The sequence below is a fragment of the Dicentrarchus labrax genome, unplaced genomic scaffold (assembly GCF_905237075.1).
Source record: "Dicentrarchus labrax unplaced genomic scaffold, dlabrax2021, whole genome shotgun sequence".
NCBI classification, from domain to species: domain Eukaryota; kingdom Metazoa; phylum Chordata; class Actinopteri; family Moronidae; genus Dicentrarchus; species Dicentrarchus labrax.
Window position 1 is genome coordinate 955,677 of NW_026136704.1, and position 27,680 is coordinate 983,356.

General features: G+C 39.0%; 2 protein-coding genes across 4 annotated transcripts; one reads left to right on the forward strand and one right to left on the reverse strand.

Moving 5' to 3' along the window:
- The first annotated feature begins 830 nt into the window (after nucleotides 1-830).
- On the forward strand, nucleotides 831-8,557 carry LOC127362789 (coagulation factor VII). Its single transcript, XM_051398974.1, has 11 exons — nucleotides 831-1,137; nucleotides 1,280-1,385; nucleotides 4,675-4,847; nucleotides 5,209-5,233; nucleotides 5,436-5,549; nucleotides 5,856-5,990; nucleotides 6,112-6,404; nucleotides 6,485-6,599; nucleotides 6,963-7,159; nucleotides 7,232-7,357; nucleotides 7,979-8,557. Exons 2-11 carry the CDS (start codon nucleotides 1,313-1,315, stop codon nucleotides 8,222-8,224), a joined length of 1,497 nt encoding a protein of 498 aa, XP_051254934.1. The 5' UTR covers nucleotides 831-1,137; nucleotides 1,280-1,312; the 3' UTR covers nucleotides 8,225-8,557.
- Nucleotides 8,553-26,810, reverse strand: masp1 (MBL associated serine protease 1). Of its 3 annotated transcripts, XM_051398932.1 has the most exons (13): nucleotides 26,690-26,810; nucleotides 23,835-24,186; nucleotides 19,950-20,127; nucleotides 19,575-19,706; nucleotides 16,956-17,152; nucleotides 16,701-16,848; nucleotides 16,325-16,443; nucleotides 15,573-15,651; nucleotides 14,487-14,621; nucleotides 13,647-13,721; nucleotides 10,880-11,127; nucleotides 10,611-10,799; nucleotides 8,553-9,899 (listed from the first exon to the last, which is right to left on the reverse strand). In XM_051398932.1, exons 1-13 carry the CDS (start codon nucleotides 26,692-26,694, stop codon nucleotides 9,456-9,458), a joined length of 2,301 nt encoding a protein of 766 aa, XP_051254892.1. In that variant the 5' UTR covers nucleotides 26,695-26,810; the 3' UTR covers nucleotides 8,553-9,455. The 3 variants fall into 3 exon arrangements, 2 of the variants coding, with proteins under 2 accessions (XP_051254892.1, XP_051254893.1); XR_007884507.1 differs by lacking the exon at nucleotides 8,553-9,899 and having other exon boundaries at nucleotides 10,650-10,799; nucleotides 10,880-11,161; XM_051398933.1 differs by lacking the exons at nucleotides 8,553-9,899; nucleotides 10,611-10,799; nucleotides 10,880-11,127; nucleotides 13,647-13,721; nucleotides 14,487-14,621 and adding an exon at nucleotides 15,127-15,283 and having other exon boundaries at nucleotides 26,690-26,809.
- Between the last annotated feature and the right edge of the window lie 870 nt (nucleotides 26,811-27,680).

Here is a 27,680-nt window from a genome sequence, read left to right on the forward strand (position 1 = left end):
CCATTAAAATGCTCCAATTAATTCAGAATGCTGCAGCACGAGTACTGACAGGAACTAGAAAAAGAGATCACATCTCTCCTGTACTAGCTTCTCTGCACTGGCTCCCTGTAAAATTTAGAATAGAATTTAAAATCCTCCTCCTCACCTATAAAGCTCTTCATGGTCAGGCCCCTTCATATCCCTCATATGTGCACCTTTCTGTCTGTCTGTCTGTCTCTCTGTCTGTCTCTCTCTCTCTCTCTCTCTCTCTGTCTGTCTCTCTCTCTCTGTGTGTCTCTCTCTCTCTCTCTCTCTCTCTTTCACCCCAACTGGTCGAGACAGACGACCACCCACCTAGAGCCGAAGGATCTGTCCTAGGTTTCTACCTTTTAACAGGCAGTTTTTCCTTGCTGCTGTCTCCAAGGTCTTGCTCATGGTGGTACTGTTGGGTTTCTGTAAATAATGTTATAAAGGAGTTCGGTCTAGACCTGCTCTATTTGGAAAGTGTCCTGAGATAACTTCTGTTATGAATTGGCGCTATACAAATAAAATTGAATTTAATTATATTTGAACCTCTCGGAGCAGCTCTGTTTAACGACCTCTGACCTGAACAGAAACTCTGAAATAACAAAATCAGGTAATTTCACGTGTTGGGTCACAGTTTGCCCACCGATTTGTCTTACAAGCTCATCAGAGGTTTCCGTGACCTTTGAGCTCTCCGTTGTCTCGTTACTTCCTGTAGAGTTTGACTCGTCTCTGGTCGCGTCCTCTCTGCTGCTGATGTGACGTCTGTGTGTCAATATTTGAATTGTGGTTAACGATCCATCTCTGTCCTCTATTTTACATCAGACAGACGCCAAATGTCTGTCCTCACAGGAGACGACAGGAGAAAACAATAAAGAACAGGAGACGACAGTAAACAACAGGAGATGACAGTAAACAACAGGAGATGACAGGAGACAACAGAAGACAACAATAAACAACAGGAGACGACAGTAGACAACAGGAGATGACAGGAGACAACAGTAAACAACAAGAGACAACAGTAAACAACGGGAGACAACCGTAAACAAGGGGGATAACAGTAAACAATCAAAGACAACAGTAAACAACAGGAGACAACAATAAAAAACGGTAAACAACGGAAGACGACACCAGGTAGGACCATCCACTAACATCAGGCTGAGACATAATGGTGCCATGCTGCAAAATATCCCAGAATGCACCCTGATTTTCTTCATAACTAAAACATTACAGACACTTTGACACCTGAACATAACACATCTCTTCTTCTTCTAAGAGAGGACAACTTCCTGTCTGCCCACAGACAGACATGCTGCCGTCCACAGGTGTGACGTGGACTCTCTGCTCTCTGCTTGTTGGCTCTGCACTGGTTGAATGTACAGGTGAGACTGACTGATGGACAGAGGATCGAAAGTAGCGTAATGTAACATAAAGTAGCGTAAAGTAATGTAAAGTAGTGTAAAGTAACTTAATGTAACATAAAGTAATGTAGTGTAAAGTTGCGTAAGGTAACTTAATGTAGCGTAAAGCAGCATAAAGTAATGTAAAGTAACGAGTAATGTAAAGTAACAAGTAATGTCACGTAAAGAAGCATAAAGTAGCATAAAGTAACTTAATGTAACGTAAAGTAGCGTAAAGAAACTTACTGTAGCATAAAGTAGTGTAAAGTAACTTAACGTAACTTAATGTAACATATAGTAGCGTAAATTAGCATAAAGTAGCGTAAAGTAACGTAAGGTAATGCAAAGTAACGTAAAGTAGCATAAGGTAACATAAACTAACGTAAAGAGTAAACTAACGAGTAACGTAATGTAACATAAAGTAATGTAAAGTAGCTTAAAGTAGCTTAAACAAGAGGAATTAAACATAAAAACCTAATAAAAATTAAAACTAACTCCTCAGTAGCGCAAAATAAGAGAATGAAATGTGGACTGTTAAATATCAGGTCTCTGTCCTCTAAAGCTGTTTTAGTGAATGAATTAATATCAGATTATGATATTGATTTACTTTGTCTTACTGAGACCTGGTTGTCCCACGAGGAGTATGTTAGCCTAAATGAATCCACCCCCCCCAGTCATATTAATACTCACATTCCTCGAGGCACTGGCCGAGGAGGTGGAGTAGCAGCCATATATGATTCAAGCGTTTTAATGGACCCTAAACCTAAACTAAATTATAATTCATTTGAAAGCCTTGTTCTTAGTCTTTCTCACCCAAACTGGAAAACACTGCAGCCAGTTCTATTTGTTATAGTGTACCGCGCTCCTGGACCGTACTCTGATTTTATATCTGAATTCTCAGAGTTTCTATCAAGTTTAGTCCTTAAATCAGATAAAGTAATTATTGTAGGTGATTTTAATATTCATGTTGATGTTGACAATGACAGCCTTAGTAATGCATTTATATCATTAATAGACTCAATTGGCTTCTGTCAGAGTGTAAATAAACCAACTCATTGTTTTAATCACACTCTTGACCTTGTTCTATCATATGGCATTGATATTGAACATTTAATAGTCTTCCCACATAATGGCTGACAGAGAGTCACAGCTCTATTGAGCCACATATCCCCATAAACTTAAGACTTAGACTTCATGAGCTTCTTTTATAATAAAATTATTACTATTAGAGAGAAAATTAATCACCAACTGCCATCAACAGCTATCAGTGGCTCTCCAAGTTCAGGAACTTTAACTAATGTAAACTCAGATATATATTTAGCCTGTTTTTCTGCTATCGATCTTCATCAGTTAACTTCAATCATTTCTTCATCGAAGCCATCAACCTGTCTATTAGACCCCATCCCAACTAGGCTGTTTAAAGAAGTTGTTCCCTTAATTGGCACTTCTTTACTGGATATGATTAATCTTTCTTTATCATCAGGATATGTACCACAGTCCTTTAAAGTAGCTGTAATAAAACCCCTTCTTAAAAAGCCCACTCTTGACCCAGGGGTTTTAGCCAACTATAGACCAATCTCTAACCTCCCCTTCCTCTCTAAGATTCTGGAGAAAGTAGTCGCCAAAGAGTTGTGTGACTTTCTACATAACAATAGTTTATTTGAGGATTTTCAGTCAGGATTTAGAGTTCATCATAGCACAGAGACAGCTCTGGTTAAAGTTAATAATGACCTTCTAATTGCTTCTGACAATGGACTTGTCTCTGTACTTGTATTATTAGATCTTAGTGCTGCATTTGACACCATTGACCATAATATTCTTTTACAGAGACTTGAGCATCAAATTGGCATTAAAGGAACCGCACTAAGCTTGTTTAAGTCATAGCACCCTATTACCCCACTAGAACACTGCGTTCTCTGAATGCTGGGCTACTTGTGATTCCTATAGTCTCTAAAAGTAGAGCAGGAGCCAGAGCCTTCAGTTACCAAGCTCCTCTCCTGTGGAACCAGCTTCCAGTTGTGGTTCGGGAGGCAGACACCCTCACCACATTCAAGAATAGGCTTAAGACATTCCTCTTTGATAAAGCTTATAGTTAGGGCTGGATCAGGTGAGTCCTGAACCATCCCTTAGTTATGCTGCTATAGGCCTAGACTATCGGGGGATTTCCCATGGTGCACTGAGCTCCTCCCTTCCTCTCTCTTCCTGTGCTCATTCATGTTCCATTAATGTACGTTACTAACTTCACTTCTTCCCCGGAGTTCTTGTGGTTTCTCGTCTCGTAGGTTCTTGTCGATCCTGGTGGAGCCTCCTGCCATGGTCCTGCTAGATTGCCATTGCCAATACTGTTGTTGCTGTGCACCTGTCTGTCTGTCTGTCTCTTGCTCTCTCTCTCTGTCTCTCTCTCTCTCTCTCTCTCACCCCAACTGGTCGAGACAGACGACCACCCACCTAGAGCCGAAGGATCTGTCCTAGGTTACTGTTGGGTCTCTGTAAATAATGTTATAAGGAGTTTGGTCTAGACCTGCTCTATTTGAAAAGTGTCCTGAGATAACTTCTGTTATGAATTGGCACTATACAAATAAAATTGAATTGAATTGAATTGAAAGACTAGGCTTAAGACATCCCTCTTTGATTAAGCTTATAGTTAGGGTTGGATCAGGTGAGTCCTGAACCATCCCTTAGTTATGCTGCTATAGGCCTAGACTATCGGGGGATTTCCCATGGTGCACTGAGCTCCTCTCTTCCTCTCTCTTTCTGCACTCATTCATGTCCCACTAATGCATGTTACTAACTTCACTTCTTCCCTGGAGTTCTTGTGCTTTCTCGTCTCGCAGGTTCTCATGGATCCTGGTGGAGCCTCCTGCCATGGTCCTGCTTGACTACAATTGCCAGTATCACTGATATTAGTGTTATTATTATTATAAGTATTATTATTTCATTATTACAATTCAATTCAATTCAATTTTATTTGTATAGCGCCAATTCATAACAGAAATTATCTCAGGACACTTTTCAAATAGAGCAGGTCTAGACAAAACTCCTTATAACATTATTTACAGAGACCCAACAGTACCACCATGAGCAAGCACTTGGCGACAAGGGCAAGGAAAAACTGCCTGTTGAAAGGCAGAAACCATATATAAATATAACGTGTATTTGTTGAAATCATCAGAGTCCAACAACTCGTTCATCAATAACATTGATTATCAGTCATAATAATATCAGCAGTGTGTGCAGAATAAGTGTTTCTATTTTTTTGTCCACTCCTCAGTGTTCCTGGATGCGTCGGCGGCAGGTCAGATCCTCCGCTCCTCCTCCAGGAGGCGTCGGGCCAATTCCCACTTCCTGGAGGAGATGCTACCAGGAGACCTGGAAAGGGAGTGCTATGAGGAGAACTGCTCGCAGGAGGAGGCTGCAGAGATCTTCCAGACCAAAGAGAAGACGGTAAGAACCAGGGCTGGAAGACAGACAGGGTTTCTATAGACTACATGGAACCAGCTCAAACATATAGTGCTGTCTTTTTTAATATGACCACTGGGGGGCGCCAAAGTCTGACATTTGATTCCTGACTGTCAAAGGTCAGAGGTCACATTCAATTCAATTCAGTTTTATTTGTACAGCACCATTTTTTTAGACCCCTTTAGACGGTACTCCTTATAAAAAGAGTACAGAGACAGCAACGATAAGAACAACTAATAATAATCATTATTATTTTAAAAAATAATAATAATGATGATGATGACAAATCAACTGTGCGCAGAGATACTTCAAGTACTTTATTAACTCTGACTTTCTTGTTCCACAGCTGGAGTTCTGGTATAAATACACAAGTGAGTAAAAACTGTACGAAACACAAATGCATACTTTACATACATACTTGCATCCATACAGAAAAAGTCAAGTCAAGTAAAGAAAATCTGTATAAAGTACAGAAGCATAGCGGTAAAAAAAGCAGCATAAGAAAAGTGCAGTAAAGTAGCCTAAAGTAAAGCGAGATGTGACGTGTTCAGGTGTCTCTCCTGTTTGTCGTAGATTTTAATCCTTGTCGGACCAACCCCTGTCTGAACGGAGGGATGTGTACTGAGGACCGAGGAGACTTCATGTGCCTCTGTCCTCCTCAGTACCATGGCAAGACCTGCGACTCAGGTACTACACCTGTAAACAACAGGTGACTTAGATAAATAACACCTGTCACTCAGGTAATTAGCACCTGTAACTCCATCACCATCATCAGGTGGATCTTAGTGGGACACTATCTGGATACAGTGGAGTCCCTCAGAGCAGCGTCCTGGGGCCACTGATGTGCATCTGTATGCAGACGACACTGCACTGATACTGTGATCATACAGTTTGAGTTCAGATTGGTCAGAGACAGTTACTGTTCCTTCTGTGTATTTGTGTGTATTACTGTATTGTTTTAATAATCATGTGTACTGTGTGTACTGTGTGTAGTGGTGTTGGCATGTCTCTATAGAAACGGCGGCTGTATGCAGTACTGCAGAGACCTGTTGGGTGGAGCCGGAGTTCAGTGTGGCTGCGCTGATGGATTCAAACTGGACCCTGACGGATACAGCTGCTCCCAGACCGGTACTACTAATACTACTGATACTACTGCACATAATTCTGCTGATATACTCCTGGTATTTCTTTCAGTATCTGATCCTTGTTCGCAGTAGTATTTCTGACAGTATTTGTTCTTCCTGTCCAGAGTCATTCCCCTGCGGCCGTCAGCACAGCGTCTTGTCGTACCACAGTCACTCTCTGTGGAGTCGTTCTGAGCTTGTCAACACCACTGTAGAGACGGATGCCATGTTGGATGACAACAGCACAGATAGCTGGGAGTCTACAGAGACCATGGAGGAGCTGATGACAGTGAACGCAACGTCTGAAGGCAGCGAAGGGAACAGGACAGAGCAGAGGGGGGAGGATCGGGGACAAGAGGAGGGGAAGACTCGTATTGTGGGCGGAGTCCTGGAGAGACGAGGAGGGAGCCCCTGGCAGGTGTGGATTAAAACCAATGAACTTTCTTTAAAGCAGCTTTAACGTATATTTATTTAATAACATAGATTGCGTGTGTTCAGGTTCTGGTCCACAGGTCTGATGGTTACGGGTTCTGTGGTGGGACTCTGGTCTCTGATCGCTGGGTGGTCTCTGCCGCTCACTGCTGCGAGGAGACTGCAGACCACGTTACTATAGGTGCGCCTCTGTTATTACCACCAGTTCATATAATGGACAATGTGTTAACCCTGCATGTCCAGCAGGGGGCAGCTCCACTCTGATAGTATTGAGTCTTATGGAGAAGTTGATTGATGAGCTCAGTAAACAGTTTCCTGATGAGTTTAGAGTAAAATAGACCATAAAACAGGGTATGCTTTAGAGCGGGGCTACCTTGTGACTCAGGTTACGCTGATGACTTTACTTTATTCATTTCAGATCCTAGAGCGTCTATTGCCCCTGTGTTAGATCTGATATATGAATCTGACTTCTACAACTTCTACAGAGCACAAATAGTGAGCTTGTTGTTGTTGTTGAGCATCTGAATAATGTGTGTTTGTACAGGAGACCTTGATAAACAGCGTCCTGATCCAGGTGAGCAGCTCATAAAGGTTCAGAAGGTCTTCATTCATCCTCACTTCCACTCCTTCACCTTCGACAGCGACATTGCTCTGCTCTACCTCGCCCGGCCTGTCGTCAGGGGCCCCACCGCTGTCCCCGCCTGCCTCCCTGACCCCCACCTCTCCAAATACCTGCTGCAGGTAACTTTATTTATGACAGTGGTGGAGCCCAGACCTGAGATCAGAGCTGACAGTGTATGTCTGTGTGTTCAGGTGGGGAACCGGGGCGTGGTGACGGGCTGGGGAGTCACTCACTACCTGGGCAAGTCTTCCCGCTTCCTCAGGAAGGTGACGCTCCCAGTGGTCAGCTACAAAGACTGCACTGCTTCCACTGAACAGGTGATCAGATACCATCAATCAATCAATCAGACTTTATTTGTATAGCACTGCACCCAGGAGTCAAACCAAGAAATCAATGAATGAGTAATGGATTTACAGCAAGGTTTAAATAACGAACAATCTGTGGTACTCCTCACTCAGTAACTCTAATAATATATAATATAAACTAATAATAACCTTAATAATATATAATATAAACTAATAATATATAATAAAACTAATAATAACTCTAATAATATAAGCTAATAATATATAATATAAACTTATAATAACTCTAATAATATAAACTAATAAAATATAATGTAAACTAATATTATACCATATAAACTAATAATATATAATATAAACTAATAATAACTCTGTTGTGCAGGAACATTGTCCTGGTAGTTTCTGCTCACAGAGAACAACAGAATTTAATAAAAAGAAGTAAGGCTCTAGGTCGCTTCCCAGAGGAACTCCTCAAGTTATTGATCAGTTAATTATAAATCATTGTTGGAAACATTTGGGATTATGTGAGAACACAACTCAACTCCATACAGAACATAGCTCTAGAGTTGATACACTGTTTAATGATTATAGATTATTGATTATAGATTACTGATGGGTGTCTCTCTCTTGCAGGTGATCACAGACAACATGTTCTGTGCAGGCTACCTGGACGTCAGCGTGGACGCCTGCAGCGGAGACAGCGGAGGGCCGTTTGTGGTGAACTACAGAGGAACCTGGTTCCTGAGCGGGGTTGTCAGCTGGGGGGAGAAATGTGCTGCGAAGGGGAAGTACGGAGTCTATACCCACCTGGGGAACTTCCTGAACTGGATCAGAAACACCATGGAGAGACTGGACATCAACAGTACCGAGAGCCACTGAGCGACTGATCGATTAATGGACTCATTGATGAATGGACTGATTGATTAATTAACTTATTGATTAATGGACTATGGTGTCAGATGTACTTGTATTCACTGTTTGATGATCTTGTATAAACTCTTCATATGTTTGTGTGTAAAAATATTGATTTTGTGGAGTTACAAGTACAACATAGAAGTAAATGTACTAAGTTACTTGTCGAGTACTGAGTAGGTGTTACAGCACAGCTCTGTCAGACTGTCCTGATCGATCATCAGTTCAAGCTGTTTGATATTTTATTACTAACGTCAGTAAATGGATGAGATCAATGATTCCTATAAACAGAAAATTTGATTTTCTTTGCAAAAAGTGTTTATTATTTATATAATCCATACATTCAAGTGTAAAATATAATAACACAGTAACAATAGCTCTCATATCTGATCAACAAGTAACAGATTACATTGATAATGAAAGTTAACTTGCATTCTGTTAAAGTAATCAGATTACAAATACATTTAGTAAAAATAGTAATTATTAGAAGGTTTACAATTTTAAAATAAAGAACGAGGTATTACCATGCACCCTTCCTAAGCCCCGCCCCTTTTTGCTCTGCGCTCCAATCACAGTTGAACAACTTCCTCCTTTCCTGCACTCAGATATGCTATGCTAGGCTAATCTATGTTGAAAAGACAACCACATTTTGGAGATGGTTCAAAGATAAAAGAGACATGGTAGTTTCCTACACAAACGCTGATCCACTGAGTCACCAGACTACAGTTTCCTTCGATTTTTAATGAATTATACAAAACAATCACAGTTATTTTTCTCAGCTTGCACGATGTTCACCATCACAACATGCAGCGCAATCGTTTTAGAAAGGCTGCCACAAAATCAGCCCACAATATCCTGGAGGGACCGATACACTCACAACTTCAGTTAGCTAATGTTAGCAAAATGCAAACTAATTAGCTTGTGCTTTGCTAACATTAGCTAACTTAAGAAGTGACTCTGTGTCTCTTTTATCTTTGGATCCTGTCACATTGTTCTGCTTCTATATTAATGTTTCTAAAAGTCATCCTGATCATATTTATTTCTCTTGTGTGTATTTGGTGTTACAGAAAGTAATCCAGTTACTTTAATATTGTGATACTAACAGTAACTGGCTCTGTCGGTCTGTTGATATTTGACAGTATATTATATATATATAGTATATAAGTACAACATGTACTGCAGTGAATGTACTCAGTGATCACCACCAGGGGGCAGCATGTGTCTGTATCCACTCCACATATTTAGCCACTCGGGTGTAAACGCCGTACACCCTCTGACTGCCACACTCCTCCGGCCCGCCCCATGACACCAACCCAAACACCGCCCACCTCTGGCTGACCCCGTCCTCCATCACAAACGCCCCCCCGCTGTCCCCCAGACAGGTGTCTCGCCCCCCCTCGAAGAAGCCAGCGCAGAACATGTTGTCGGTGATGTTGTAGCTGACGGAGCGCGAGGCGTAGCTCGCCTGACACTCGTCCTGAGGAACCACCGGCAGCTTCACGTACTGCAGGAGGTCAGAGGTCATCCCAAGGTCAGAGGTCAGCGTGGGGGGGTCGCTGCCGGGGGACGAGGAGTTGAGGTTGGAGATTCCCCAACCAGCAACTACACCCAGAGAGTTCGGGTGAGGGGTGGGAGGGTCATCCTGAAGGAGAGAGGTCAAAGGTCACTGTGGTCACTTAATATGTAATAAGAGTTTGTAAAGATGTGTACCCATGTGTTAGTGCTAATACTACAGTAGTGCAGTGGTACTACTAGTATTAGTATTAGTAGTTCTGTAGTATTAGTAGTAGTGTAGTATTAGTATTAGTAGTTCTGTAGTATTAGTAGTAGTGTAGTATTAGTATTAGTAGTTCTGTAGTATTAGTAGTTCTGTAGTATTAGTAGTACTGTAGTATTAGTAGTACTGTAGTATTAGTATTAGTAGTTCTGTAGTATTAATAGTTCTGTAGTATTAGTAGTTCTGTAGTATTAGTAGTTCTGTAGTATTTTTTTAGTATTAGTATTAGTAGTTCTGTAGTATTAGTAGTTCTTAGTATTAGTATTAGTAGTTCTGTAGTATTAGTAGTTCTGTAGTATTAGTATAAGTAGTTCTGTAGTATTAGTATTAGTAGTTCTGTAGTATTAGTAGTTCTGTAGTATTAGTAGTACTGTAGTATTAGTAGTTCTGTAGTATTAGTAGTACTGTAGTATTAGTATTAGTAGTTCTGTAGTATTAGTAGTTCTGTAGTATTAGTAGTACTGTAGTATTAGTATAAGTAGTTCTGTAGTATTAGTAGTACTGTAGTATTAGTAGTACTGTAGTATTAGTAGTTCTGTAGTATTAGTATTTGTAGTACTGTATTATTTGTCCCACCTGGCTGTGGGGTGGGGGGAGACAGACGGGGCGGATGAGCTCAGTAAACTCCACCTGCTCCGTCAGCCTCAGCAGGGCCACATCGTTGTTGTAGTTGTTGGGTTGGAAGTCTGGATGGAGGAAGATCTGCTGCACCGAACGGTTCGAGGCCAGAGACCTGTCTGAAGCGTCATGGAGACCAAGGAAGACCTGGAGGACGTTACACTGGTTACACTGGTTGTACTGGTTAAACTGGAGTGTTAGGAGTAGATTCAGTGAGTTCCTCAGACCTTGACGTGTTCGGGGGCCACAGGGACCACACTGGTGTCCCTCCTCTGGGACCTAAGAACGTGGGCGGCCGTGAGGACCCAGGAACCGGACAGCAGGGCCCCGGAGCCAAACCAGCGGTCCTCAGGGACCCGGGACAGATCCTCTACACTGAGCAGAACTTGCCAGGGGAACAGACCGGGTTCGGCACTGCGACCCCCCACGATCCGCTTCACCTGAGGGGGCAGAGAGCGGGACGGACGGCCGCAGGCTGCAGGGGAGCACCAGAGATACAGTATGTACTACTGTATATATAAGGTATTGATCACTGACGGTATATATTAGGTATTGTATTGATCACTGACAGTATATATAAGGCATTGATCACTGACGGTATATATAAGGTATTGATCACTGACGGTATATATAAGGTATTGTATTGATCATTGACAGTATATATAAGGTATTGGTCACTGACATTATATATATGGTATTGTATTGATCACTGAAAGTATATATATTGTATTGATCACTGACAGTATATATAAGGTATTGATCACTGACAGTATATATGGTATTGATCACTGACGGTATATATATGGTATTGATCACTGACAGTATATATAAGGTATTGTATTGATCACTGACAGTATATATAATGTATTTATCAGTGACAGTATATATAAGGTATTGGTCACTGACAGTAAATATATGGTATTGTATTGATCACTGAAAGTATATATATTGTATTTATCACTGTAAGTATATGTAAGGTATTGATCACTGATGGTATATATATGGTATTGATCACTGACAGTATATATGAGGTATTGATCACTGACAGTATATATATGACAGTATATATAAGGTATTGATCACTGACAGTATATATAATGTATTTATCAGTGACAGTATATATAAGGTATTGATCACTGACAGTATATATAAGGTATTGTATTGATCACTGAAAGTATATATAAGGTATTGATCACTCACAGTATATATAAGGTATTGATCACTGACAGTATAGATAAGGTATTGTATTGATCACTGACAGTATATATAAGGTATTGATCACTGACAGTATATATAAGTATTGATCACTGACAGTATATATAAGGTATGGTATTGATCACTGACAGTATATATAAGGTATTGATTACTGACAGTATATATAATGTATTGATCACTGACAGTATATATAAGGTATTGTATTGATCACTGACAGTATATATAAGGTATTGATCACTGACAGTATATATAAGGTATTGATTACTGACAGTATATATAATGTATTGATCAGTGACAGTATATATAAGGTATTGATCACATGCTTTACGTGCATTACGTGCTACGGTAAGTGTACTGACTCATTTCCGGTTTACTTCCTGCTCTGTGTACACTGTTTTTATGCTGTAGCTCTGTCATTGAACGCTAATTAATTCAGAACGCTGCAGCACGATTACTGACAGGAACTAGAAAAAGAGATCACATCTCTCCTGTACTAGCTTCTCTGCATTGGCTCCCTGTAAAATGTAGAATTGAATTTAAAATCCTCCTCCTCACCTATAAAGTGTCAGTAGAACAGGAGCCAGAGCCTTCAGTTACCAAGCTCCTCTCCTGTGGAACTAGCTTCCAGTTGTGGTTCGGGAGGCAGACACCCTCTCCACATTCAAGAGTAGGCTTAAGACATTCCTCTTTGATAAAGCTTATAGTTAGGGCTGGATCAGGTGAGTCCTGAACCATCCCTTAGTTATGCTGCTATAGGCCTAGACTATCGGGGGATTTCCCATGGTGCACTGAGCTCCTCCCTTCCTCTCTCTTTCTGCACTCATTCATGTTCCATTAATGCATGTTACTAACTTCACTTCTTCCCCGGAATTCTTGTGCTTTCTCGTCTCGCAGGTCCTTGTCGATCCTGGTGGAGCCTCCTGCCATGGTCCTGCTAGATTGCCATTGCCAATACTGTTGTTGCTGTGCACCTGTCTGTCTGTCTCTCTCTCTCTCTCTCTCTCTCTCTCTCACCCGAACTGGTCGAGACAGACGACCACCCACCTAGAGCCGGAGGATCTGTTCTAGGTTTCTGCCTTTTAACAGGCAGTTTTTCCTTGCCCTTGTCTCCAAGGTCTTGCTCATGGTGGTACTGTTGGGTCTCTGTAATTAATGTTTTAAAGAGTTCGGTCTAGACCTGCTCTATTTGAAAAGTGTCCTGAGATAACTTCTGTTATGAATTGGCGCTATACAAATAAAATTGAATTGAATTGAATTGAATCAGTGACAGTATATATAATGTATTGTTCACTGACAGTATATATATTGTATTGATCACTGACGGTATACATGGTATTGATCACTGACGATATATATATGGTATTGATCACTGACAGTATATATAAGGTATTGATCACTGACAGTATATATATGGTATTGATCAGTGACAGTATATATAATGTATTGTTCACTGACAGTGTATATAAGGTATTGTATTGATCACTGAAAGTATATATATTGTATTGATCACTGACAGTATATATAAGGTATTGTATTGATCACTGAAAGTATATATATTGTATTGATCACTGACAGTATATATAAGGTATTGATCACTGACGGTATATATGGTATTGATCACTGACGGTATATATATGGTATTGATCACTGACAGTATATATAAGGTATTGATCACTGACAGTATATATAAGGTATTGATCACTGACAGTATATATAAGATAGTGATCAATGTATATATAAGATATTGATCACTGACAGTATATATAAGGTATTGATTACCTGGGAGACAGCTGGGCAGTTGGGTGCCTGATTCTGGACTGGTCCAGTCTCCACTGGACCCACAACTGTATGAACCTACACCATCATTAATCAATCACAGAGAATAAATGTATCTCATAATGATAAACATTTACACACATTTGTATTTGGTGTATTTGTACTGCTTCAGATTGTTTCTATTGATTAAACTTTGGGTAATTGATCACATGATCGCACAATGATGATGCCTTTGACACACAGTCAGTCACACTGTTCATCTCCATACTTTTACTGCCTTTTCAAAATAAAAGTCCCCAATGGTCAACTTGTTTTTCAAAATAAAGCCCCAGATAGTAATTGTATTTTCAAAATAAAAGTCCAATAGAGTATCTTAACAGAATGATCAAGATGAGCCTTGGTTTTCAAAATAAAAGCCAACAACCATCTGTATGATATCAAGAAACTAGGGATATACCTAGTTTTTCTAAATAAAAGCCCAACAGAGTAATTCTTAATTAGGAACTTACAATAAGGCTATTCTTTAAAAATAAAAGCCACCAACAACCACTGTATGTTATCAGGAAACTTAGGAGAGACCTAGTTTTTCAAAATAAAAGCACCAGATAGTATCTGTATCTCAACAGGGAACTCAAAGTGTCTTGAGAAATTTTCTGGTACTTTATATACTTTTACTTTACTACATTACTTATTTTATACTTTATGTTACTTATAAAATATAAACTCATTACTAAATACTACAATTAGTAATTAGGTAGTAAAATACTCCCAAAGTATAAGTATTTGTAAATGCCAGCATTTCAAAGCAGTACTACAGTAATCAGAGTACTCTGATACTCTTACTGTTGCTGATGTTGGGCTGGAAGGCGTCCCCCCTGCAGACGTAGTGGACTGTCGATCCAAACAGGGTGCTGTTGTCGTGACTACCGAACACCACGTCAGCCATGGCGACCGCCTTTGGACTCCCACAGTCCACCACTGTGACAGAGAGGAGACCAATCAGCTGTCAGTATGAAGGCAGAGGATGAGGATGAGGATGGAGAGAGAGATGGATGTGAAAGAATTAAAGACTAATCTGGACTCAGCTGGACCGACAAGGTCTCTGTGTATCCAGACTCTGATCTGGATCAGATTGATTCAGACAGGAACTGATCTGGATTAAAGTGTTCACAGTGTTTATACTGTAACTTTCAATAAGTACACAAACAGATCAATAATCAGTTCATCAATAGGTCCTGTCTGTATGGATATTGAAAGATGTCTGATGGAATGAAACAGTGATCAATAATTAATGAGTTCATATGGAACCAGATGAAAACATGAAGTATATTGAAGTCGTACCTCTCCATATGTTCACGGATCAGTTTGCTCCCCTATATATCTCAATACATAAATCAGTAAAACGGATTACTGCTGTTGATCTTCAGATTATTGATAATTAATATTATTGACAGATTGTTTCACAGAAACACACAGCTGCAGATTCTGATGATTGGTTTTATTAGAAAATAATTTCATTACGGACACGAGCTGTTCCTACAGATTCTCTATCAGCCAATAACAATCACTCTCTGACTAATCTCGACTTTTATTGGTTAAGATGCCCAACAGAGCCCGCCTCCTTCTCCTGGACTCAGTTTCTACAGAGAGAGGGAGAGAAAGCAGGAAGTACAGTTTAACTCTGATCTGTGATCAGTTTGTTCTCTTAATATCAATCAATAGACTGACTGGAACCAGGAAACCAGTTTACTGATCGACTCGCTGGGGAAGTACAGCCCTGTTATATATATTATATACATTATTATATTATATATATATAATATATACATTATTATATTACATATAATATATATTTTATTAATATATAATATATATATATTATTATATTATATTTCTAATGAACCCATAAAGGAAACAGTGTTCTCTTACTCTGACAGTGAGGAGGGCTGCTGCTCCAACATCCATCAGACTGACAGTCCATCTGATAGTGATCCAGGTACTGTTCGTCCTGAAGCACAGACACACACACACACACACAAGTATCATTGCAGTATTGTAGTATTGTAGTACTGTAGTACTGTAGTATTGTTGTATTGTAGTATTGTAGTATTGTAGTACTGTAGTATTGTAGTACTGTAGTACTCTAATATTGTAGTATTGTAGTACTGTAGTACTGTAGTATTGTAGTATTGTAGTATTGTAATATTGTAGTATTGTAGTATTGTAATATTGTAGTTCTGTAGTATTTTAGTATTGTAATATTGTAGTACTGTAGTATTGTAGTATTGTAGTACTGTGGTATTTTAGTATTGTAATATTGTAGTACTGTGGTATTGTCATACTGTAATATTGTAGTATTGTAGTACTGTAGGACTGTAGTATTGTAGTACTGTAGTATTGTAGTACTGTAGTATTTTAGTATTGTAATATTGTAGTACTGTAGAACTGTAGTATTGTAGTATTGTAGTATTGTAGTACTGTAGAACTGTAGTATTGTAGTATTGTAGTACAGTAGTTCTGTATATCAGTGTAGTTGTTGCCCTTTATGTTTCATGTCAAACACAAACTGTGTTTCAGTTGAAGAGCAGATCTCTCAACATATTTTCAAATCTTAATATTTGTAATAATTATCAATCAATAAACAATAATCAATATCATTTGATTTCATTGGAAGGTTTTACCTTCAGCAGTCTGAATCCAGGCTCACAGGTAACCAGGATGTGGTCTTTGAAGGAGTATTCTGATTGGACAGGGTTGAGCAGGGCATGGGGTGGGGCTTCAGGTACCTGACACTGACTTCCTGTCAAAATAAAAGCATCAAGGAAGAGTGTATCTACCAGTCTGTGTATCTACCTGTCTGTGTATCTACCGGTCGCTGTGTATGTACCAGTCTGTGTATGTACCAGTCTGTGTATGTACCTGTCTGTGTATGTACCAGTCTGTGTATCTATCTACCTGTCTGTGTGTCTACCTGTTGCCATGTATCTACCTGTCGCTGAGTATGTACCTGTCGCTGTGTATGTACCTGTCTGTGTATGTACCTGTCTGTGTATCTACCTGTCGCTGTGTATGTGACCCTCCAGCCAAGGTTTTCTCCAGAGTTGTCGCTGTGGAAGACGACGGTGACGTTGTTGCTGTCGGTGTCGATCAGTCCCGGTGATTGATCTCCACAGAACGGGCCGAACTCACTGTTGCCCGCCGTCACCTGACACCCCCCCCCCCACACACACACACACACACACACACACACACACACAGCAATCAATAACGCAGCAGTGTGTGTGTGTGTGTGTGCGCGCTTGTTGTCCTCACCTTGACATGGTCGTAGGGGCAGCTGACATCGGGGTGGTCCTCCACGTCGAAGCGGGGATCGAACTGGAGGCGGATCCTGAAGCCCGGCTCCACCTCGATCCGGTACAGACAGTCTGAGCTCTTCGGGTATGGAGAGGGAAAATCAACGCTGCTCAGAACGCCGGAGCGTTCCCTGAAAACACCGTCACTGCACTCCACTGCACACATGCAGTAAACATACACAGATAGACAGATATATAAAGATATATAAAGATACATAAAGATATATAAAGATATATATAAAGATATATAAAGATACATAAATATATATAAAGATACATAAAGATATATATGTGTATCATTGGAGGGGATAAGTTACATATTAAACAGCTGAGAACATACAGAGGAATTCATTACTTTAATGATGAAGTGGATGACTGTTTGTATAAGTTTGTATTTTCCTTCTCAGTATGTTTTATTTTACAGCTAATGTAATTAATATAGCCAAGTATGAAAAGATGGAGGAAAGTTCTTTTTATATTTGATGTTGTACTCAATATATGAATGGAAACGGTTGTAGTTCAAGGTGTTCAAATTTAAATAAAAAGAATATAAACTCACAGTTTTCAACCAAACCTGCTGCATTAAATTAATAAATATATTAAATGTATTGAATGTATTAAATATATTTAATGTATTAAATGTATTATTGTAGTATTGTAGTAATGTAGTATTGTAGTACTGTAGTACTGTAGTACTGTAAGTTTTGTATGTATTAAATATATTAAATGTAATAAATGTATTAAATATATTAAATGTATTTAATATATTTAATGTATTAAATGTATTTAATATAATACATTTATTACATTTATTTAATGTATTTAATACATTACAACATATACAACACAGATTATTTAATGAATTTCCAGGTGTTTCCATGACTGGAAAACTAGTCTGTACATTTCCAGGTTGTCAAGGATGCGTTTTAAAGTAAAAAAATATGACATAAACACAGTTTGAATTCCAGTTAAATATGGAAACTTACAGATGAAATAATTCCATTTGATAAATAAATACATTTCTAATATATTGTCTAAAAAAGCGGAGCTTAGAGTTTTATTGTGTTTAGTTTGATTAGAGATGATAATTAGTTGTTAGCATCGTCCCTGTTAAATAACAATAAATAAAAACCATTAAAAAGCCCCTTTCCTCAGGGAGCCACAGAAACAACAATAAAGGGTTAAAATGAAGTGCTGTGGACTTTTCTTGTGTCTTCACCCAAAGACCAACTCAAACAAAGACAAGCGGTCCTACCCAAACCTTTATTATTACTAGATAATAAAAACAATTTAAACTCCATCTACTGATGCAGACTGTGAGATTGAATGTAAATGACTGTATGAAGTTTCAATTCAGTTCAATTTTATTTGTATAGCGCCAATTCATAACAGAAGTTATTTCAGGACACTTTTAAATAGAGCAGGTCTAGACTGAACTCCTTATAGCATATATATAAGTTTGAGTGTTGTTATTCTCTGCTGGAGGTATCTGTGAATAAAAACACATCACAAAGCGTTCAGTGTTGTTAGAGACTGTGACTTGTTGGCAGCAGACTGTAATCTGGATCAGCTGCTGGAATTCAAATCTGCTCTGAAACACAGAAACAACTTTAAGCTCATTGTGTTTGAAAAGCTCCAACATACAGTCTGACAGTGAAGTTACAGAGGCTGTAGGATTACAGCTCTCAGAGGTCAACTCACAGCCACTTTAACATTATAATCCACTTATATATAACATATATATAACATATAAGTGGATTATAATATAATATCTAACGTAGCTACTTCAGGCTACACAGGAAGTTACACATGGCTGATCATTAGTTCTTCAATCTAAATAAATTAATCTTGATATTGTCTTAATACTGTTGTTGCTGTGCACCTGTCTGTCTGTCTGTCTGTCGCTCTCTCTCTCTCTCTCTCTCTCTCTCTCTCTCTCTCTCTCTCTCTCTCACCCCAACTGGTCGAGACAGACGACCACCCACCTAGAGCCGGAGGATCTGTCCTAGGTTTCTGCCTTTTAACAGGCAGTTTTTCCTTGCCCTTGTCGCCAAGTGCTTGCTCATGGTGGTACTGTTGGGTCTCTGTAATTAATGTTAAAGAGTTCGGTCTAGACCTGCTCTATTTGAAAAGTGTCCTGAGATAACTTCTGTTATGAATTGGCGCTATACAAATAAAATTGAATTGAATTGAATTGAATTGAATATTGATTTAGGGAAAATGGCTGATAGCTATCTAGTCTTGTTGTTAAACATACTGTCAAATTATATTTGACAATCAGTTTCACAAATTCTTTTCTTCAGTCTTTACTTTGCTTATTATTCTTTTTCTTCTTCTGAACATTTTTTGGACCATTATGACTTGCACATTACTGTATGTACAATAGGTACAATAGGTCAGTGCTGTAGATACAGGGCATAGGTCAGTGCTGTAGATACAGATCAGAGGTCAGTATTGTCTATTTGATTCATATAATAGTAATAACAACATTATTTAGTTTATTGTCTATTCTATATACATATATACTTATATTGCCACGTTTGTTACCATCATTGACACAGGTGACACACAGCCTTACCTCTGCAGGTGCGGTTGTCTGAGTGCAGCAGGTAACCATGGCGACAGGAGCAGTAGTATCCTCCAATGTAGTTGTGACAGAAATGATCACAGAGGAGGTTTTCGTCACTCCGGTCGCTGCACTCATCTACGTCTGGAGGGATGAAGACAGGAAGAGGACAGACGTGAGGAATGAAAATTCAAAATAAAACTAAAGTGATAACAGGGACTGTGTATATTATTATTATTATTATTATTATTTATTATTTATTATTATATTGTCTCAGAGTGAGTCCTTTCTGTGCTTGCAGTGCTAGAAAATAAACGCTTCTGTAGGTGGACAGAAGTTTTTCTCATTCACTTCAATACAGTAGTGGTGGCCGTCAGAGGAACTCACCCACTGCGCTGTAGTGGGCCATGAATCCAGAGTATCGCTCCTCGTTGGAGAAGTCGGAGGTGAAGAGGACACTGAGGGAGTTTCTGGGGGAGGTGATGATCTGCTGACCCGGCACCGCCTCCGTGTCCGTCTCCTCCCTTCCACAGAACAACGCCAGCACCTCCCCCTCCGCCTCCACCTGGAGACACACAGCAGTTGAGGATCCACAGGAATCTGCTTCTTCTAACGTGGATCTCATTTTCATTATGTTCACATACAAAGCACACAAGCTCATCCCTGGGAAGTAACTGAATTACTTTTCCAATTACCGCATATAAAAGTAATCAGTTACCATAAAGTAACTTTTAAATGTCTGCTTCAGTTCTCTGATTAAAGCTGCAGTAGGTCACTTATTGGGATTGTTGATCTTTACAGATTATCTGTCTCAGAGACCACGTAGTCTCTAAATAGTTCAGTACAGTGTGTGTTTACACAGCTGTCCACCACTGGACTGTCTCTGAGAGCTGGATCTGGCCTCTGAGAGCCGGTTTGAGAGCCGGCTCTGGTCTCTGAGAGCTGGATCTGGTCTCTGAGAACCGGTTCTGGTCTCTGAGAGCTGGTCTGGTCTCTGAGAGCTGGTTCTGGTCTTTGAGAGCCGGTCTGGTCTCTGAGAGCCGGTTCTGGTCTCTGAGAGCTGGATCTGGTCTCTGAGAGCTGGTTCTGGTCTCTGAGAGCTGGTTCTGGTCTCTGAGAGCTGGATCTGGTCTCTGAGAGCTGGTTCTGGTCTCTGAGAGCCGGTTTTGGTCTCTGAGAGACGGTTTTGGTCTCTGAGAGCCGGTTCTGGTCTCTGTGTGATAATGAGGCTCCAGTGTGGCTGCAGTCTTATCAGAGTTTACACAGAGAGTCAATGAACAGCAGGTCACTCACAGTGTCATACTGTTTCTGCACACTGCCTCCTCCATTTTACCTCATTTTACCTCGTTTTACCTCCATTTGCTTCGTTCCATTACAAATGTAAAGTCTCACTGCATTCCTTATGGACTGGTCCATTGTTATTAATAAAGTTACTGCTTGCTTTTTAATGAACTTCCCTTTCCTGCTGTGGCCAGCTCGCTCTGGTAGAGAATACAATTACTATTAAAGTTAAATAGGTTAACAGTCTACCAGAGAGACAGACAGGCAGACAAGCAATAGGTTGTCTGTCTGACTGTCTGCATGTGTTCTGTTGTCTGTAACACACAGAGCATAATGTACGGGGGGTTCTCTCTGTTAGCAGCATGTAGATTATATTATCAGAAGTTGTGATTTATGCATTACTATAATAAAAGTGACAAACATTCTACATCCTCACAAACTGCCTCACAGAAAGTAAATCACAGATTCAAGCTAACTGAAATCCTCATCACCGGCCCAGAATCCCTCACGAGATCCTGCCACAATGTCCCCTCTCTGCATCATCCTGCTTCCACTCAAATCCACAACCTCGGTGTCACCTTCACACCACATTACAAATAAATCCTCATCCTCACCTTCATCCACCACTGCAGCAGCAGTACATCGTACATGCGTACAGTGACAATAAAGGCATTCTATTCTATCCTGTACGGCACACTCACCAAAACCCTCAACCAACTACGGCCAAAACTCCAGTCTGCTCCACCAGAGACCCCTTCAGAACCTGCACTGGACCCCCTTCCAACACAGAAACCACTTCAACATTCTCCTACAGCGGTGTACAGTTGTTTACAGTAGTTTATAGTTACAGGCATTTTCAGTTGTTTACTGTTGTTTACAGTTATAGTTGTTTATTGTTGTTTACAGTAGTTTACAGTAGTTTATAGTTATAGTTGTTTACAGTTGTTTACTATTGATTACAGCTGTGTACAGTAGTTTATAGTTATAGTTGTTTAAGGTTGTTTACAGTTGTTTAAGCTTGTTTACAGTTGTGTACAGTAGTTTATAGTTGTTTACAGTTGTTTACATTAGTTTATAGTTGTTTACATTAGTTTACAGTAGTTTATAGTTATAGTTGTTTACAGTTGTTTATAGTTGTTTATACTTGATTACAGTAGTTTACAGTAGTTTGTAGTTATAGTTGTTTAGAGTTGATTACAGTAGTTTACAGTAGTTTATAGTTATAGTTGTTTACAGTTGTTTAGAGTTGTTTACAGTAGTTTATAGTTATAGTTGTTTAGAGTTGTAGGAGCCAGAGCCTTCAGTTACCAAGCTCCTCTCCTGTGGAACCGGCTTCCAGTTGTGGTTCGGGAGGCAGACACCCTCACCACATTCAGGTAGGCTTAAGACATTCCTCTTTGATAAAGCTTATAGTTAGGGCTGGATCAGGTGAGTCCTGAACCATCCCTTAGTTATGCTGCTATAGGCCTAGACTATCGGGGGATTTCCCATGGTGCACTGAGCTACTCTCTTCTTCTCTTTCTGCACTCATTCATGTCCCTTTAATGCATGTTACTAACTCCACTTCTTCCCCGGAGTTCTTGTGCTTCTCGTCTCGCAGGTTCTCGTGGATCCTGGTGGAGCCTCCTGCCATGGTCCTGCTTGACTGCCATTGCCAATACTGTTGTTGCTGTGCGTCTGTCTGTCTGTCTGTGCTCTCTCTCTCTCTCTTCTCTCTCTCTCTCTCTCTCACCCCAACTGGTCGAGACAGACGACCACCCACCTAGAGCCGGAGGATCTGTCCTAGGTTTCTGCCTTTTAACAGGCGTTTTCCTTGCCCTTGTCGCCAAGTGCTTGCTCATGGTGGTACTGTTGGGTCTCTGTAATTAATGTTAAAGAGTTCGGTCTAGACCTGCTCTATTTGAAAAGTGTCCTGAGATAACTTCTGTTATGAATTGGCGCTATACAAATAAAATTGAATTGAATTGAATTGAATTGAATTTACAGTAGTTAATAGTTGTTTACAGTAGTTAACAGTAGTTTATAGTTGTTTACAGTAGTTCATAGTTTTAGTTGTTGTTTAGAGTTGTTTATAGTTGATTACAGTTGTTTACAGTTGTGTACAGTAGTTTGTAGTTATAGTTGTTTAAGGTTGTTTACAGTTGTTTACAGTTGTGTACAGTAGTTTATAGTTATAGTTGTTTACAGTTGTTTACATTAGTTTATAGTTGTTTATAGTTGTTAACTGTAGTTAACAGTAGTTTATAGTTATAGTTGTTTAGAGTTGTTTACAGTAGTTTATAGTTATAGTTGTTTACAGTTGCTTACAGTAGTTTATAGTTATAGTTGATTAGAGTTGTTTACAGTAGTTTATAGTTACAGTTGTTTACAGTTGTTTATAGTTGTTTATAGTTGATTACACTAGTTTACAGTAGTTTAGAGTTGTTTACAGTAGTTTATAGTTGTTTACAGTAGTTTATAGTTGTTTACAGTAGTTTATAGTTATAGTTGTTTACAGTTGTTTAAAGTTGTTTATAGTTGATTACAGTAGTTTATAGTTGTTTACAGTAGTTTATAGTTATGGTTGTTTATAGTTGTTTACGGTTGTTTATAGTTGTTTACAGTAGTTTACAGTTGTTTACAGTAGTTTATAGTTATAGTTGTTTAGAGTTGTTTACAGTTGTTTATAGTTGTTTACAGTAGTTTATAGTTATAGTTGTTTAGAGTTGTTTAGAGTTGTTTACAGTAGTTTATAGTTATAGTTGTTTAGAGTTGTTTACAGTTGTTTACAGTAGTTTATAGTTATAGTTGTTTAGAGTTGTTTACAGTAGTTTATAGTTGTTTAGAGTTGTTTACAGTAGTTTATAGTTGTTTACTGTAGTTTACAGTACTTTATAGTTGTTTACAGTAGTTTATAGTTGTTTATAGTTGTTAATAGTTGTTTACAGTGATTTACAGTTGTGTACAGTTGTTTACAACATGTTAATTACCCATGATGCCGTGCGGTCTCACCTTGATGTAGTCGTACTCACACAGGTAGGACGGCTCCAGGTCGAAGTGGCTGAAGTAGAGTTGGACCTGGAAGCCGGGGGGGACGCTGATGTTCCAGCGCAGAGAGGTCTCTCTGGGGTACGGGTCTGGGAAGTCCGGAGACTGCAGGCTGCCATACAGTCCAGAGGACCCTGAGGAACCTGAGGACCCTGAGGATCCTGAGGACCATGAGGACCCTGATGACCCTGAGGACCCTGAGGACCTTGAGGATCCTGAGGACACTGAGGAACCTGAAGACCCTGAGGATGGGAGGAGGAGCTGGGAGTCCACCGGGAGGAGAAGAATGAGGAGGAGGAGGAGGAGGAGGAATGCACTGAAACATACAGAAACATATTAATTATTGATTGATATAAATATCAATAAAAGATCAAATCTGAAGTTGAAATTGTAGTTTTGAATGAGAACTGTGAATGAATCATTAATAAACATAAATATTGTACATTTGTTTTTTCTGTAGATTTGTTAATTGTAGATAACGTGTTCGTTTGTTGAGTGTATGGTGTTGCCTGCAGGTGCAGTGGTGTGGACATTCAATTTCCCCCTTGGAGGACCATACATTGAATTGATTGATTGATTGATTGATTGACTGATTATATATTATACATTATTATAATTACTATAATTATTGTACATTATTACTATTATACATTATTATTGTTATATTATATAACATTATATTATATTACATTATATCATATTACATTATATTACATTATATTACATTATATTATATTATATTATATAACATTACATTATATTATATTATATTACATTATATTATATAAAATTATATTATAAATATATTAAAGAATAAAGTGATGATTAATAAACTGTATATTAATGTAACAGGTTGAGTATTGATTAGTTCCGTGGATTCATTGATCTCTGTGAGGAGACAGCAGGAGGCGGGAATGGAACCCGAGACCCTCTGATTACAAACAACTAAAGTTTTCATGCTTTAATATTAAATATAATTAAAGCTGCAAGCAGCGTTGGGCGGGACCTCGCACTCCACGCAACTCGGGGTGTGCTGCGGCTGCGTCGTGTCCTGTCGTAACACGTGCGGACCACAACATGAAAATCTGCCGTTAATCAGCTCAATACCGCCATGCAGCGCGTACTTCCTGTTGCCAGTAGGTGGCGCTATCACTATGTCTGAATATTGTCATGTACACGTGTTCAGGGCGGGACTGTTATCAAGTGTGGAGCCGATTGGACAATGTACACTCAAGTTATAGCGAATTCATGTTTTATGGCGGTCCATCAAAATTTCCCGCCACCCCACAGACACGCCCCCTCACCACAGTCAACACATATCATCAACAATGTGTTTTGCATTTTATACGTAAATTTCAGCTGGATCTGATCATCCTGCAAGGAGTAGAACATGAAAGTATAAAACGTGATACTTCCTGTTACCAGTATGTGGCGCTATCACTATGTCTGAATATTGTCATGTAGACGTGTTCAGGGTGGGACTGTACACTGAAGATATGAGTACTATCTGTTTGATGGCCAATCGGTGGAATTCGACACGTCGTCACGGGCACACGGTTAAACATACAGTCACAAATAGCACAACTTTTGATAACCAATGTGTGTAGATTGAAGTGATCGAATTTGAAGTCAATCTGATAAAATCTGTAGGAGAAGTTAGTTAAAACAGAAGCCCTTAAATGCCGGAAATAGAATCACAGTTTGACATTCGATTCAACCTGGCCAACTTTGAGGGAACGCCATGGACACGCCCTTTAATGTACAGTCACAAATAGCACAACTTTTAATCAGCACCATTTTTTGACTGTACTGACCAATTTTGAAGCAGATCCGATAAATTCCCTAGGAGGAATTTGTTCAAATACAAGGCGAGAAATTCACCGAAAATGCGCACAGAATTCACTATGGCCAACTTTGAGGGCACGCCACGGACACGCTGTTCAACGTACATGCACAAATAGCACAACTTTTAATCAGCACCATTTTTTGACTGTACTAACAAATTTTGAAGCAGATCTGATAAATTCCCTGGGAGGAGTTCGTTCAAATACAACGCGAAAAGTTCGCTGAAATTGATTGAAATCAAAATGGCCGACTTCCTGTGGGTTTTCGGGTATGGGTCCAAGAGGCTTTTTTGTACGTCCCGACATGTTACACGTGCCTACCGAGTTTCGTACATATCGGTGAAATGTGGCGCAAGTGTGCTTTTTTTTTAAATTTCAAAAAAAAAATTTGCCAGGGCGGTCCCCAGGTGCTAGGTGAAAAATTTCATACGAATCGGACAAAGCGTGTAGGAGGACCACAAAAAAGTAGTTTAAGGACATTTCGCGCTCTTACGAAAAAAACTATAGGCGGAAGTGGGCGGGGCCTATATGGGGAGATTCAGCTCCATTCACCGAACGCGTGGATACAAGGTTTTTTAATGTGCGACAAACTATGCAGAAGTTATTAGCCTAAACGCACTTTTTATGATAATAGCGCCACCTAGTGGCCAACCTGAAAGTGCCGCATAGAATATAAATTTTTTTACCAGGCCTGACCACTTTGCCAAATAAAATTGAGTTTTCGTATATGTTCAGGGGGGGAAAAACGCAATCAAAGGAGCTAAAAATAATAATAAGAAACATAGCAAAGACAATAGGGACCTCCAGCGGTCGCTGGCTCGGTCCCTAATAACTGATCATCAATAAGTTTCTGATCACCTGAACCAAACGTCTGATCAATAATCAATATTCAGCGTTTAAACCTCAGCTCCAGAGTTTGTTTATGAGCCACAATCAAACACTATTGATTGCTTAGTTAGTAATCGATAGACTGACCTCATCCTGCAGCAGGAACCGTCTGAGCTCCGGTCCGGACTCTAACGGGCTCTGTCGGGACACGGACCCTCGCGGACTTCACTCTCATTACGTGTGACGTGTCTGAAGCGCTTTGCGTCATCACGTCGAGGCGGGGCGGGGGGGGGGAAGCAACAAATACTGCTGTGTTACTGGTTACTACAGTCCAGTCACACATTACACACAGTAAACAATGAACATAAACAATGATAAACATAAATAATTAATAACACACTAACAACAAAGAGTTAATAAACATAAACAACAAACAGTTAATAAATAATAAACATAAACAACAAAGAGTTAATAAACATAAACATCAAACAGTTAATAAATAATAAACATAAACAATAATAAACTAGGCCTGGGCAAGTTAACGCATTAATTAATTAACGCAGTTTTTTTCCTACTATTATTATTTTGAAAGTCCGTTATTCACTGTATATACAATAATATATAATATAATATAATATAATATATACATATAATAATATATAATTATTAGGGACACAGATATTTAAGTATTACTGTGTAAAGGGAATTCTACTGTTAAACAGAAACTTATTGGTTAAAGTATAAAATGTTGTTGCACTGTTGTTCATGTAGCAGCACTATATATAGATATTATGTTATATTATATAATATAATATGATTTTATATTATATAATATGTTGTTACACTGTTGTTCATATAGCAGCACTATATATATATATATATATATATATATATAGTATATATATAATATATATATATATAATATAATAATATCATATTATATTATAAATATATATATATTATATAATATGTTGTTACACTGTTGTTCATATAGCAGCACTATATATATATATATATATATATATATATAGTATATATCATATTATAATATAAATATATATATATCATATATATATTATATTATAAATATATATATATTATATAATAAATGTTGTTACACTGTTGTTCATATAGCAGC